The sequence below is a fragment of the Oratosquilla oratoria genome, chromosome 27 (genome assembly GCF_046742065.1).
Source record: "Oratosquilla oratoria isolate Oo_2021 chromosome 27, ASM4674206v1, whole genome shotgun sequence".
Lineage (NCBI taxonomy): Eukaryota > Metazoa > Arthropoda > Malacostraca > Stomatopoda > Squillidae > Oratosquilla > Oratosquilla oratoria.
Window position 1 is genome coordinate 56024910 of NC_134803.1, and position 14863 is coordinate 56039772.

Below are 14863 nucleotides of genomic sequence, written 5' to 3' on the forward strand. Positions count from 1 at the left end.
ACATGATAATTGAAGGAATTTTTTGTCAACAAGATAGTATCAATGCGACGAAAAGTTCTGATATATTATGACTCAGGCTTGGGAGTTTGTACGTATTTCATACATATATGTAATAGTAACACTGAGACTTGATTATTTATCAATGGGTGAAGTAATGATCTATTATAAGATAATTACTGGCATGCATCCAAACAAATGATGAACAGAGGTCAGTTCCAGTAATCATCAGAATGGTTCCATGCAAGGTTCTGTCTATATACCAACAGGTTTCTTCCTTATATGGAAGGTAGCCAGACAAAGTACACACACGACTCGGTGGCGCGGTTGGTAGAATCCCAGACTGTCACTACGGCGGTCCGGGTTCGAATTTTACCCAGAGCTGAAAATAATTTCAGTACCGCTGCGCTTCGAGTTGTTACTCCAATTCTCGTGGGTGGGGAATTACGTGTGTATATGAGTGCAAGATCAAAGCATTACCCATAGATCGGCCATACGAGCTCTGAGCTCTCTCCGGGGAGGGAAATAGCTGTCGATCACGAGTCCAACACGTGATCCAAAGACCAAGGTGAATCCTACACACACACCCAACCCACTCCCATCCGTCATCCAATTCCCTTGCTCCTTCTCTGCCCACTGACCAGGTCAGGCAATGCAGCAAGGCATAGCACATCCACAGCAGCAGGGACCACCGAATTATTTACATAGCGACCCTCCCTCCTTGTCAATTCATGCAAAACTAGAGAAGACGAGGAGAAATCTCTTTGGGCTGTGTCAGTTTATATTTAATTTACAACCATTCTCCACTCACGCCTATCTCTTGCCTTCTCCTTTCCTTGCTCAACAGACATCCCCGTTTCACTCTAAGCTGTAGAAGAAGTGTATTATAGTATTCTCACGACTCTAGAGGATTTGAGGGTGTGTGCGTTGTACTCGTAAGTGGGAGAAATTTATACAGTGAAAGGTGACGGTTTCATCTACAGTATGTCTCATATGAAAGTGAACTGAAAGTGACAAACAGTGACGTAGAACAAAAGGATGAAGTTTTGATAAAGGTTCCAGGAATTGTCCAGTAAACCCACAAAGTGAGAGAAAGGACCAGTGTTTTCAAATAAATAAATACATTAATAAATAAATAAATAGATAAATAAATAAACAAATAAAAATCTCAGTTCTCAAGGGCCCTTGACAGCCACACAAACCCCTTTCATCTCTCCGTCCCACCCGTCTTATAGCCTTGGATGCTTCCAATGCCGTATCTCCCCCACCCCCACTGACCTGTTCCCTCCCCCACACATCAATGATAGACCAAGACCGCCCCTATCGTTATGTTCTCCCATTAACCCCACTAGCGCCCTTCTTTGCCACCGCTGCGTGCATACATCGCAATCGCTCTCTACTTATTTCCCCTTTTAGCTCGATCATTTTCACCCTCTCTATATCCCTATATCTCCCTCCCCCCCCCCTTCGCTCCCTCCCTACCTCCCTTTTTTTCGAAATTCGGGAGTGAAGTATCACTCCCACTGGCTTTGTTTGAGCCCGTTCGGTGGTGTTTATGTAAGACACACCTTGTGGAGAGGAGGTGGAATAGTATAGCTAGTCAGAGGGTGATAGGGGGCAGTAGAAAAGAGAGGCCTACCTCCTTCTCAGAGCTCAAGTGTCAGTGAGTGCGGTCACGAAGTGTGTGTGTGTTGCTCCAAGGTGATGGAGAGGGACAGACAAATTGCGCAGGGCATTTCTGAAATGTAACAGGAAGACAATATCCAATCTCTTCGAAGTAGAGTTGTAGCCTTACAAGAGGTTGTTGCGAGCCTTAAGCCGCAGTCACTCGAGACGACTTTACTCGTCAATACTACAGTTGCTGCGACTGTAGTTACTATTACGAACACCCGAACCTAACTCACAATATATCTGTACTATGATCGCTGTGCGAGCATAGTACAGCGAGCGCCAGGTCCTCACCAGCAAGTCCGACTGGCGACTGAAAATATTCTCAGCTACTAAAGCTAAACATGTTCAACTTTTGCTCGCCAGGAGCGTGACTTCATGATCACGTGACCTAGTCGCAGGTACCAGTAGGTCCATAGTCACGACCACCGACGAGTCAGCTATTGAGTCTGTTTTTCCACGTATGAAATATGACAGACAAGGTTTAAAGTGGTCAGGGGATAAAATCGTTAAATTTCTGGACACAGAAAATATGAAGGTTTGTGGGATACAGACAATGAAAACTAAATGAAGAGAATTACGAGGAACCACATTTTAAAATTTTATTAACGAACTAATTGAATTTGGTGTGGAGATTCCTGGCGAATCGACTGAGGAAGAAAATAAAGAACTTGAGGATGCATATGGGAATGAAGTGAATAAAGTGAAGAGATCTATGAAAAGTGGAGCCGGAGGTGACGATATTTATATACCAAAGTTTGATTGGTTTATAAAAACAGACACCAATTCTAGAGAAACGTCTTATCTGGAAGATAGTCGTCCTCAAATTTGGTAAGTTACCAGAAGTTTTAGATTTCATAATAATTCGCGGGACTGAAAACCAAAGGGACATAAGAACATAAGAATGAAGGAGACTGCAAGAGATCATGAGGCCTACACTAGGCAGTTCCATGTCCATGACCACCTGCCATCCCCATCCATAAAGTTGTCTAAACGTTTCTTAAAACAACTGATATTTTCAGAGCTCACTACATGGTTACCTTTGATAATATCCTATTTGCATTCTTTCATAGAAGGCAGCAGGGGGGGGGAGGCTAACGCTTTTCATTTAAAAACAACTAAATTATTTATCAACTACTCGATTAAGGATGAGGTGGACACAAAATCAATTTGCCTGGATATTTTAGGCAGGAAGGAGAAACTTATTATTGGAATTCTCTATAGACCTTCTGAGTAGAGGAGATAGAACCCTGTTGCGTGAACTTCACCGACGCCTTCCTGGTGTCATAAGACGTTTCATTTACTTCAACCACTCGCGGATTGAAAAAATAATTCATAATAAATGTATGAATTATATTGACAGTCTGGTCGAGGTGATTGAGCCTTCCCGGCGTCCAGTAGGTGGCCTCATCATACTGAGCCTATATTCCAGTTTTACTCCTGCTCATGCCCGTATTATGAACTTATACGTGCCACAACAGACTTCAAAAGGTGCTATAAACAAGTCCTACCTGGGGCCAAATATCAAACACAGATCTAGTCATCCAAACAAGTTTATTTATTCGTATATATTCATAAATTACTTACAGCACAATATGATACATCCATGTATTGTATTGTCATGTATATTAAAATTTAATAATCTTGTAATAAATTTAAATCACCAGCGCAAAAATTACATGCAGAGCACGATGCAGTTTGCAAATAATGCACAAAAAATGAAATCAATCACATCTCTGGTGTTGCCCTAGTGTTTTCACAACATGAAGGGACCATTTATTTTAAAGGTTGGCATGTTTGTAATCAAACGAATGTGATGTAACGGATTGACCAATCGTTGACCGGTATTCGACTGTCGGTACGTGTATGCATAAAACAATACACTTGCTATATGACTGTTCCTTAGTCCAAAAACAATACTCCCATGATTTAAATAAGATTCTAAACCCCAAGTAATGATATTGAATGACTCAATTATAGATTCAAGGAAAGTAATTTTCATATACACTCCTGAACCAGCTCAACAATAACAAAGTGCATAGTTCTGCGAAGATAAGAGATAGTCTACATTCGAGAGAAAAGAAAAATATAGATAATCAGAATAGTTTCGTAGAACGAGATAGTCACAGTGCTATAAAACCCTCAGCATAATGTTCAGAAAACTTGTCAAAAGAAAATATATTAGTGAAATATTTTGTGTATTCCAACAAAGACATAATCACTATCTCGGATCGAGAACTAGCTTTTCAAAAACTGTACAAGAGGGTAAAAGTTTGGATAAATCACATTTTGCCTTTGTAGGGAAATTAGCGTTAATGACAGCATCATTTATGCCCTTTATTGTTAATAGTACTCACGTGAAGTGTGCTGAACCAATAGATGAAGAAGAAATATCCGTTTTAGATGCCAAAATTAAGTCTCTAGAAGTAAGTACTATCAATTGTACTTGTGACGACTACTTGGTAGGCTGTATTTACCTAATTGTTATATTGTAATATTATAGATATACAGGAAAGAAGTAACGTTTGAGTCCCATCTTCTACTCTCCTATACATAATTTTTTGCAGTAGATCTTCTGGAAGAGGTTTTCAAGGCCTGTACATTCTCTGGACTTTTAATTTGATTCACATGTCATGTGTGTCAGTGACAGCAACATTGGTTAATATTAATATTATAAATATAGTATTGTTATATTGAATTTAAGCCCTATGATTTGTAATTAAATCCAGATTGTACCAAGCGTATATTAATATTTAGATTGATTTTAAATTTAACACCAGACTATTACATACTGAGATAATCCATTTCAATGATTAATTCTATACAGTATTTGAAAACAGGACAAATTCTTTCTCTTGTTAAGCCTTGATCTTTCTCAATATATTCAAGGGTGCCCCCTTGTTCTTCCTTCTTTGATATGAAAGATATCATTACCTACATCCCAGTCATACACTCCTGGCAGAATCATGTATGTCTCAATCATGTCTCCTTGAGCCCTCCAGTATCCCAGCATTAGCTGCCCCCATCTCCAAAGCTGTTCTTCATAAGCCAAGTTCCTCAGGGACAGTACCAGTTCATTTGCTCTCCTCTGTACTTCTTTGATTCTAGATCTTTTACAATGTAGGGTGTCCAAACTTGATTCACAGTGTGCTTTTTTGTGTGTTGTTGTAGTACCTTTTATTTCTTGCCTCACAACTTCTAATCTGAATGTAGTTGCATTTCTTTGGATGAAATAACAACCATTTCTTAGACCATTCCTTCATGCAGTTTACATCCTCCTGTAGGTGTATGTTGAAGTTTGGGTCTATTTATTTTGATTTTTTATGTAAAATTTGGTGCCATCAGCAAATATGTAAATTTTACTTCCCATTTTTTTTTACGAATAATAAAAAGTAGTGGCTCTAACACTCAACCCTGAGGAACTCCAGTCTTGACTCAGTGACACTCAGACTTATGACTTTTGGAAATAACCCATTGATTTCTTTCTACTGTAAACAATTCTATCCACTTTCAATACTTCTCACCAATATTATAACTTGATTTTTTCCTATAACCTCGCAGTAGGTCACATCCACTGCATCCCTGTCCTCCAGTGTATGAATCCAGTCATTAATTACTTATCCCAGAAGAAATCCAAGCTGCTTCTTACAAAAGAATAAATCCAGTTTTAGGTGTATCATAATTCTTTCCTTGATAATAGATTCCATCAATTAACATACTTTATCAGTCAGGCTTATTGATCTGTAATTTTCTGGTAGGGTGCTGTTATGTGCCCTATTTTTCAGTCCACCAGGAGTCCGCAATCTATAAATAATCTATAAAGAATTATCTTAAGGGGCTCTGCTAGCTGTTGATATGCTTTTTATATTATCCTGGGATATAGTCTGTCAGGGTGTTTGCATATAAAGCATGCTATATTCTGAAATTGCAATTTACAATATCTGCTCTAAGACCAGAAACTTTTTTTGTCAAGTTGCAAATTGTTCGTAGTAGTTCTCAGACACTTAAATATTCCATCAGCGCTTTCATCAGCATTCTCTAAAAAGTAAATTATGTAATTCATTGCACCATATTCCATATTAAGATATTGAACATATACTGGACTCAGGACATGGGAGAATCAAGAAATAAACGCTTTTGCCTGTTAAGCATCTGTTTGCATTTTATTCATATGGAGATTAATCTCATTTTGAGAGTGGGAAATTTAACAACCAGTCATGAAGGGAAAAATAACCTCCAAATAAAGGACATTTGGTGCCATTTCCAACTATAATAAAGGAGAAGGACAGATAGAGCTGAAGGAAAGATTGTCCTTAAAAATTAGGATGGTTGACAACCCAATCTTTGGTCGAGTATGACACTTGTAAAGAAAAACATTAAATTTGTCAAATGTCATAACCGCAGTCACTACAAAGGGCTACACTTGTATATGCTAGCAATGCACTTGACATTAAATACCTACACCTATGCAGGGAGAAGCTATGGTGTATATAAGTAATATGAGATTATGTACCAGTATACAGTAATTAAGTATCCCAAATTTTGGATGCCTAGATATATAAATGAAATCTTTTGCCACAGATCTTGCAGAAGACCCATGGCTCCCAAGTAACCAGCAATAGCCACCAGGCAAGCCCATAAGTCACTGAGGGAAGAATTACTGTTTTGTTGTCCAGGGATTATTGTAGAATGAGGTGTTCTATGTCTCCTGTGTATGTTGTATCTAGGGCAAATTGAATCCGGCCTGGCCTATTCTGTGTTGATACTGTTTTAATGTTGGATGGTATCCTGAATGCAACCATGCAAGTGTGGCTCTATCGATATATGGATGATCTCAAATGGTAGTTACTGAATTGGTATGTAGAAAGGCTTGTCATAAGTAGATTAGAAAATACTCATATTTTAATCTTTTCATCCATGGTCCCAGTTGAATGAAGCATCAGCTTTGACTCATACAACACTCCTGAAACAAGCGGGAGGGCTGACCATCGATTCTTCACTACGTCTTTTGAATCAGACTGTCAGAGCAATTCTGGATACATCAGAAACATATAGGTAAACTTGTTAACTTGTTCTAATATTTGTATGTGAATATGTATGTCTGGTAGGAGATGGACATTTAAGACTGGGAGGGGAGACATACATTCCCATACCAAAAGTCACTTTCCCTCTAATAAGGGGGGTGGCCAACTAAGGTATGTGTCCATCCTTCACATATACCACACCCATCCAACACCCATTTGTTGTCCATTTCATCTTAGAACTTTGTGAATAAAGGATCCCTCCCACTGCCTGTGTCAGAAGCAATGCAGTAAGACACAGCAATTCCAAAGCAGGGCTCAGCAGCCAAAACTGGTTTACCCCCACAGCTTCATTGCATGGTAACCCTTTCTCCTCATCCACTCAAGAATACAAAGTAGACAAGAAATCCCATTTGAATTAAAGTATTTATTTCATAAGATTTAATTGTTGGTTTTCAGAGGGCAGAATTTAAACTGAGAGGCAGGAGGGAGAGTGTTTTCTGATACTGTATTTATTTCTTATAATGTTATGAAAGTAAAAAGATACGGGACCTTCATTGAGGTTCCTTATTAAGATTTAAAAAAAAAAAAAAAATGGAAGTCATACACTTTCTTCAGATCTACCATCCACCACTGAATTCACTCAGGAGATAGTGTGGTTCATTTTATGGTTGATGAAATATGAAAAATAATATCCATTGAAAAAATACAGATACATGTAATGACCTTTAGTATTATGTGTCTATGAAAATTATGTTAAGTCAAAATGAATTACAATAGTTTTTTGGTCTGTAAACATATTGATAATAATTATGACCTAGTCACAAAAGACAGAATAATTATCACTACTATATTTAAGCTTTTTGGGCATGTCCTCCATTACCTCACAGAAAAGAGTGAATATACCACTTGGGGTAGTTTAGCTTTGGTAGAGAACCCCAGACTTAGACTAAAGATATTCTAATAATTGCCCCATAGGAGAAGTCTTCATGAAGCAGCAGATCTTCTTGAGTATTGTATTGCAAGCGTAAAGAAAGCAGAAGAGCATGATACTCTTTGGGAAATGGCTCTGGCTGCCAGAACTCAGATGGATGTATACAAACAACAGTTGCAGGTAGGATTAACCAACTTGTATGTTTTTAGAATTTCTGACAACTGATATATATTTATCCAACTAGTAGACTGAAAAGGAGCGATGCTAATTGGGTCTTGTTCCCACTCTCCAATTTATCACACTGAGCCTCAAATGTATGCACAATTGAAACTGAGTCTATATCCTATATTTCCAATTATCATATTTAAATTTGAATTCATGTATTGTTCTAGCTTAGGCTATGTTACCCTATAAGCTATTCCAAGTATTTATGCATCCACAGTAAACCCATGCTATATTAATTTGGGGTAAGGTTTGGTCACTATAGCTGAAAGTTTGATATATCTGAAGGTTTTATTATATTGAGCTTTCTACACTTATTGAACTTTGGGTCCAACCAATGTACTAGTTACAGTATATTGAAAACTGTAATTCTTCATGTCCTTTAGAAATGTAGTCTTCCTTAATTTGTTCTCTTGTCAGCATGCTCCTCCTTTGTATCTCCTTTATAACTTATGACCTCTTGGACCCTTCCTAAAAGTCAATGTAATTTGTCCACTTTACTGACCTGAATAGTGTAATCATATCACCTCTTTCTCTTCGATCTTTCAAAGTTGGTAGACCCAGTGTCTTTAGTCTTTCCTCATATGGTTTATCTGCCAGGCTGGGGACCAGTTTGGCCACTGCCCTTTGTATTCTCTTGATTTTGCTTATATTCTCCAGTTTGTGTGGGGACTATACCATTGATGCATTCCAGGCTTAGACGGATCAAGGTTTTGATTTTTTTTTTTTTTTTTTTTTTAATCATCTTTTGATCTATACTGCAGCAGTCAGTATATCTCTCCCACAATCCTACTGGTATGTCTGTCAAGGGACAAGTTGTCTTTTGTCATCACTCCCAAATCTTTCTCCCCCTTTTGTTTTTGTGATGGGTTCTCTTCCCAAGGAATAGTCTAAAGATGATCTTTTGCAGCTATTGCTCATTTCCAGTACTTTTACAAAGGATTACAAAAGTGGAGCATACCGACAGGAGACATTTTGGTCCATATCTAGGTCGGATGCGAAAAAAAAATCAAGATAATAAATGAATAAATAAAAACTATAATAATGTAAATAACAAATAAAAAACATAAATGAATGCATAGGTATAGTTAAATAATAAACAAACAGATAAATAGTAAAGAATGATAAATTGACATATAACTAATAATTAATGAGAATCAAACAGGCAAATGATGATAAAACAAAAACAAATAATATAAAATAAATGATAATCATTACAGCGTCTTTATTAGGTGTTTATCTAAATGATTCTTAAAGTTTCGAACTGAACTACATTGCACTGCCTCTGCAGGAAGTTTATTCCATTCATTAACTACACAGTTGGTGAAGTTGTTTCTACCCACTTCCAAATTGAATCTATTTCCAGACAGTTTGAGACCATTGTTTCTTGTCGGATTCTCATTCAGTGTGAAAATTTTGCCACTTTTGATGTTGTCAATTCCCTTTGAAATTTCAAAGACCTGTATCAAGTCACCTCTGAGTCTACGCATTTTTAGGGAAAATAGATTCATATGTTTTTAGGGAAAACAGATTCATATTTTACATTTGATGGTATCAAAAATTATTTCCCATTCTTGATTGGTGTGTGGTGATAAGAACAAATCTTTTACCATTGGAATTTCCAGATTTTTTTCTTTCTTTCACAGGACCTGATAATGCTTTGGACATATACCAAAGGCGTATTAGAAAATGCTGTAATGGCTGTATACATTGTTGGCTGTGAGTTTTCAGCCTCATCTGCCCAGCAAGCTTTGCTTCATGCGCAACAGCAGGTAAAAAAAAAGACTGCACAGAGCAGAAAGCTATCTAATTTGGTCTTTGTTGAATATCTCTCTCTATCCCTCTCTATCTCTCTCTCTCTCTCTCTCTCTCTCTCTCTCTCTCTCTCTATCCCTCTCTCTCTCTCTCTCTCTCTCTCTCTCTCTCTCCAATTTGTTGTAACTAATTCAGAAGAGTTTTAGAAGTGACTAGGGCACAGATAGGATTGGAATAAAGACTACAGCAGGCCAGCTTTAGGTGATTTGGTCATGATTTGGGAACAAGTAGGTGGATGGGGTATGTGAAGCTCTAAAGGCTTAGGGAAGGGATGGTGATATGGTTTAACATCACAAACTCCTCCCATTGGAAAGCTAGGATGGTGCCCCTTACAGAGTATTTTGTAGTGCGAAATTTAATAAACCATGCCTTTGGTTCAACTTCGCCAGTGGCAGGATTCGAACTGCCATCCCCTCAACAAGGAAAAATGTGTGAATTACAAAGGAACTTGGAGAGGAGTATATAGATTAAAGTGATGATCTCTTCCATAAGAAGGGTCCACCAGGGATGAACTATTGCTAAGTAAGAAATGTACAATTTTCACATGGATTAAGCTAGAAGGGATGAAAGAGACAAGTGTGATCGGAGTGAATAAAGCTAGGGATGGAGAAGGGGGTCACCAATTTAATGAAGCAGCCTTGCTGTGGATGTGCTGTGTTTTGCTGCACTGCTTCCGACCCAGGGCAGTGGGCAAGATGCAGGGATGACCCATCATCCAGGAGAAGCCAAGATAAGAGAGAGGGAAGGGGGTGGATAGGAGTGGAGTATGTGGGGATGGAATGGGTGGGAGTGGTTTTTATGCCTTTGTTTTTTGGCTACCTCCCTTGTAAGGGAGGTATATGTATGTACCTCAGTTTTGTGCATAATGGTGTAAAGTTGAAAAAATAACACTTATAGATATTAGTTCTAACACTAGGGAGTTTAACAAGATCAAGAGCTTCATAACTTAAAGTGTCAACAAAGACTCAGTATCTCCATATCTTATTATAAAATTAGATTATTTCTCTGACGTGAATATAGCACATTGTTTTCCAGGTATACTTTCATAGATATATCATGCATCAGTGTAATTATATATGTTCTGTCTCATTTCCCATAGGTTGAATCCAACGCAATGAAGAATTGTGAATTAGAGCAGATTTATGTAAAGTTACAAAGTGATCACATCAGGGCTACCAAAAAACTTGCTGAGCAGGTAGAAAAAGGTGATGTGGTTGATACCCAAAATGATGGTAGTGATACATCTGAAGTACAAAGACATGTTAGTAAGGAAGGAATTCATGAAGAAGAAAAATTGTAAGCTTATATTTGGAAAATGTCATTGAAGTATGATTAGTGTTTTGTATAAGGCTGTATAAGTATATATATAAGTATTTTGTACAAGTGTTTTTTTAGCTACCTCCCTTGTTAGTGGGAAAGAGCCTTTGGCATATGTATATAAGGCAAAGTCTATGTATATATCTTTCTATGTACCAAGGGCTTATTTACTATTATGAGGTAGGTAACCAGGCGAGGCATGCACCCACCCCCACCACCAAATTCCATTCCCATTCATCACCCATTTGTTTCCCACTCATCTTAACTCCTTATGGATGAAGGGTCATCCCTATCTCCCACCCAGTGCCTGGATTAGAAGCAATGGAGCAAGGCACAGTACATCCACAACAGGGCCAGCAGCTTTATTTACATGTCAACCTTCCCTCCTCATCCCTTCGTGCAAAAAATAGGGAAGCTGATGAGAAATCCCTTTGGGCTGGGTCAAATTATCCATTTACAACCATTCTCCACTCACAACTATCCCATGCCTTCTCCCTTCGCAACGGACTCTCCTATTTTGCTCAAAGCCCCTCGTATCCCATCCATCCATCTAATCCTTGGTCTTCCCATCAAGTTCACCCATCCACCTCTACTTTCCACACTATTTTTGCTAATCTTTCCTTACTCATTCTTTCCATGTGCTCAAACCATCTCATTAATCATTTATCAGCTCTTATCTGCCATCTCCCTTTCCATCCCAGTTCTCCTCCTCACCTCATTTTTTCAATCTATTCACATAATCCCCAAAATACTTCTCAGACACTTCATTTCAAATACATTTAAATTTCTCTTTTCTGCCTCTTTTAAATTCCAAGTCTTTGACCCAATACCTATCTCTCATGACACTTTCCATTCCTCTAAGAGATTTAATTGCTTCCCTCACTCTACAGTTCACACCTTCACCCTCAATCCTCCATTTGCTGCTACATGTGACCCTAAATACTTAAAACTATCTACTTCCTCTAACTTCTCTCCTTAAGACTTACCTCCAACTTTCTATCTCCTTCTCTTGTACATCTCATCACCTTACTTTTGCCAACATTTATTTTCAACTTCCTCCTATTACATACCTTGCCAAACTGCATCACTAATTGCCTTAGACCTTCCTCTGATCCCACCACAAGTGTAATGTCATCAGCAAACAGTAACTGCTTCACTTCCTTCCCTCTCTAACCATTTCCAGTTATCACATACCTTCCCAAACTGCATCACTAACTGCCTTAGACCTTCCTCTGACCCCACCAATTTGGAGTGTCATCTGCAAACTGTAAATGGCTCACCTCCCACTTCCCTCTACTGTCTCTATCTCCAATCCCCTGTCCATCAGTCTTGTATTTACTTTCCTGTACCACCCAATCCATGTACACATTAAACAGCCATCCCTATTTTCACCTTAAACCATTCACTCACCATTCCCAATCTTGACAGAACCTCTACCACTCATGTAAAGACTCTTGACTGTTTTTAACAGCTTTCCCCCAATCCCATATATCTGGAAAACCTCCCACAGTGCCTTCCTGTCTCCCCTGTCATAAGCCTTCTTCAAGGCCACAAAGGCCCAAAAAAACATCTTTATCTTTTGCCAAAAACTTCTCACAAATTTGCCATAACTTAAAATTATTGTCCACTCATCCTCTACCTTTCCTAAACCCACATTGCTCCTCACTAATTGTTCCCTCAGTTCCTCACCTAATCCTCTCAATAAACACACATATACCTTTCCAGCTACACTCAACAGATTGATCCCTCTAAGACTACTATATTTGCATTTGTCCCCTTTTTCTTTGTAAAAAGGAACTATACATGCACTCCTCCAGTCCTCTGTCTTCTGACATACTCTCCTTCCGTATACACATATCAAACAACCTCAAAGTCAATCCACTATAACTGTGCCTCTCATTATCAAACACTCTACATGACACCCATCTCCCATCCCAGTTTCACCTTGACCCACACCCTTCACCTTTGAAGATACTTCCCTCCATTCCACCATGCACTTTCTTATCTCATCACTTACTAGCAGAGCTACCTCTTCTGTTTCTCACCCCCACATCACTCCAGACATTCTCCCCACCACAAACATACTGCCCATCTCTTCCCATTAACTCTCATCTGTACAACAATCATGCACATTTAATGCCCCACATTTTAGGGTTCTGGTTGTAGTGCTCCCAGACCCTAGTATGCCTTGACATCTCGTAGGATGAACATACAGAGAGTAGGATCCCTAGTTCCATCACTTTGTCCCAGTTTGTTGACTTTTATGACTCGCTTAGCACATGAGATGTATAGTGATAGCAGTGGTGAAGGTCAATTTCTAGAGAAAAGTATAAAGTAAGGACAGTTGTAGTACAAAAGCAGCATCAGTTCTCTATGAGTAGAGATGTTACTCCAACGTAAACAAATGATGTATGACTCCAGTCCATAGGGACACCTCAAAACAGTCTCTAAAGTATTTACCTAGTTGTATTATACAGGAAGGGAGCTATGCTCGTAGTGACCCGTCTTTGTATCTTTCAGCATCAAATTTTTACTTAAATTCTTTAATAGTATTTGCCTCATCCAATTTATTCCAGATATCTTCTATAACTATCCTTTTTGAGTTTCTTTTCATGTCGTCTTGTTGTTCTCTTGTCCCACTTTAATAAATCATCTCTATCTAGGACTTCCATTCGTTTCATAATTCTGTAAATAGTCAGTAGATCTCTTTCTCCTTTGTCTGCATGCTGCCATGCAATCACTACTGCATGATAGCATGCAGTCTGTACCCCAGTATGGAGTAATGATTGGTTAATAAATGTGACGATATTGCACATACTTTTGTTTCAATTATATTATATTTTCATGTTCATTGTAAGCACTGCCTTTGGACAACAGAAAGAATTCTAATAATCATTTTCAAGTAATTCATAAGAAACACCCCTGATTATGCCTCCACAGCATGGTCCCCAACAATCGGCAAGACAGACACAAACAAGTAATGAATGGAAATTTCTAGTCTGTCTTCACAAAGAAGAGCAGGTTTGTAGAGGAAAATGAGGTGAGCAAATATTTTGGGTTTAGAAAATATGAATGTGGAAATGAGGAAAGTGCTCAATCTTTTGAGATGGTGGAAGTGGTTCTATGCCTTTGATTTTTGGCTACCTCCCTTGTAAGGGGGAAATAGCCTTTGGTATATGTTTGTATGTATGTATTTGCAATCCTCCTCAAATTTCTCCTTTTTATGACTTCAGTACAATACTGGCCTCAAGGATAGAAGTGCTGTGTATTGCTGAAGAAATATTGGAAAATGCAACTTAATGGATTTTGTTGCAATGTCACAAATTCATTCTGTATCTGAGAGGCACCATGAAATTGTCTGAAATGAAGAATATGGTGGATCAAAGGCAAAGTCCAAGGTCTGCGCTTCAACTAATAAAACCATCTGTTGATATTCTGAAGAAAATGTATAATAAACAGAAAGCTGTGATAATGAAAATGTTATACAAATGCGTAAAGTTGGACCCATGATACCTGCACCCATTTCAAAATTCTGTAACATAACATATATATATATATATATATATATATATATATAACAGAATTTTGAAATAGGCTATACAATCTTACCAAACCAGATTAAGACTCATTAATGAGGTACAGAGGCTGTATCATCCCTCAGGGGATATGTTGGTCCTGCAGTAGACCATTAAACCTAAACTAAACACACACACATACTTATATATGAATATATGCAATAAAAACACTAGGAACATGTGTTGTATAAATGCAAGGTAACCACTTTATAAAATAAACAAATGGAGCAGAGGGCTTTTGTATATTACATCTTTCAGTATAATTTACAGTGAGATGTAATATATGAAAGCGCTCTGCTCCATTTGTTTATTGT

General features: G+C 38.2%; 1 protein-coding gene across 1 annotated transcript; it reads left to right on the top strand.

Annotated features, from left to right (window-relative positions):
- Positions 1–3602: 3602 nt before the first annotated feature.
- Positions 3603–11033, top strand: LOC143040095 (uncharacterized). Its single transcript, XM_076210777.1, has 5 exons — positions 3603–4091; positions 6593–6720; positions 7665–7800; positions 9489–9614; positions 10757–11033. The coding sequence occupies exons 1-5, from the start codon at positions 3816–3818 to the stop codon at positions 10955–10957; spliced, it is 867 nt and encodes a 288-aa protein (XP_076066892.1). The 5' UTR covers positions 3603–3815; the 3' UTR covers positions 10958–11033.
- The last annotated feature ends 3830 nt before the right edge of the window (positions 11034–14863 follow it).

Bases quoted from the DNA above. Each gene is read 5' to 3' on its own strand.
- LOC143040095 (XM_076210777.1), top strand. From the start codon at position 3,816: ATGTTCAGAAAACTTGTCAAAAGAAAATATATTAGTGAAATATTTTGT. The intron at 6,721-7,664 runs GTAAACTTGTTA...ATTGCCCCATAG, and splicing joins GATACATCAGAAACATATAG to GAGAAGTCTTCATGAAGCAG. The intron at 7,801-9,488 runs GTAGGATTAACC...TTTCTTTCACAG, and splicing joins TATACAAACAACAGTTGCAG to GACCTGATAATGCTTTGGAC.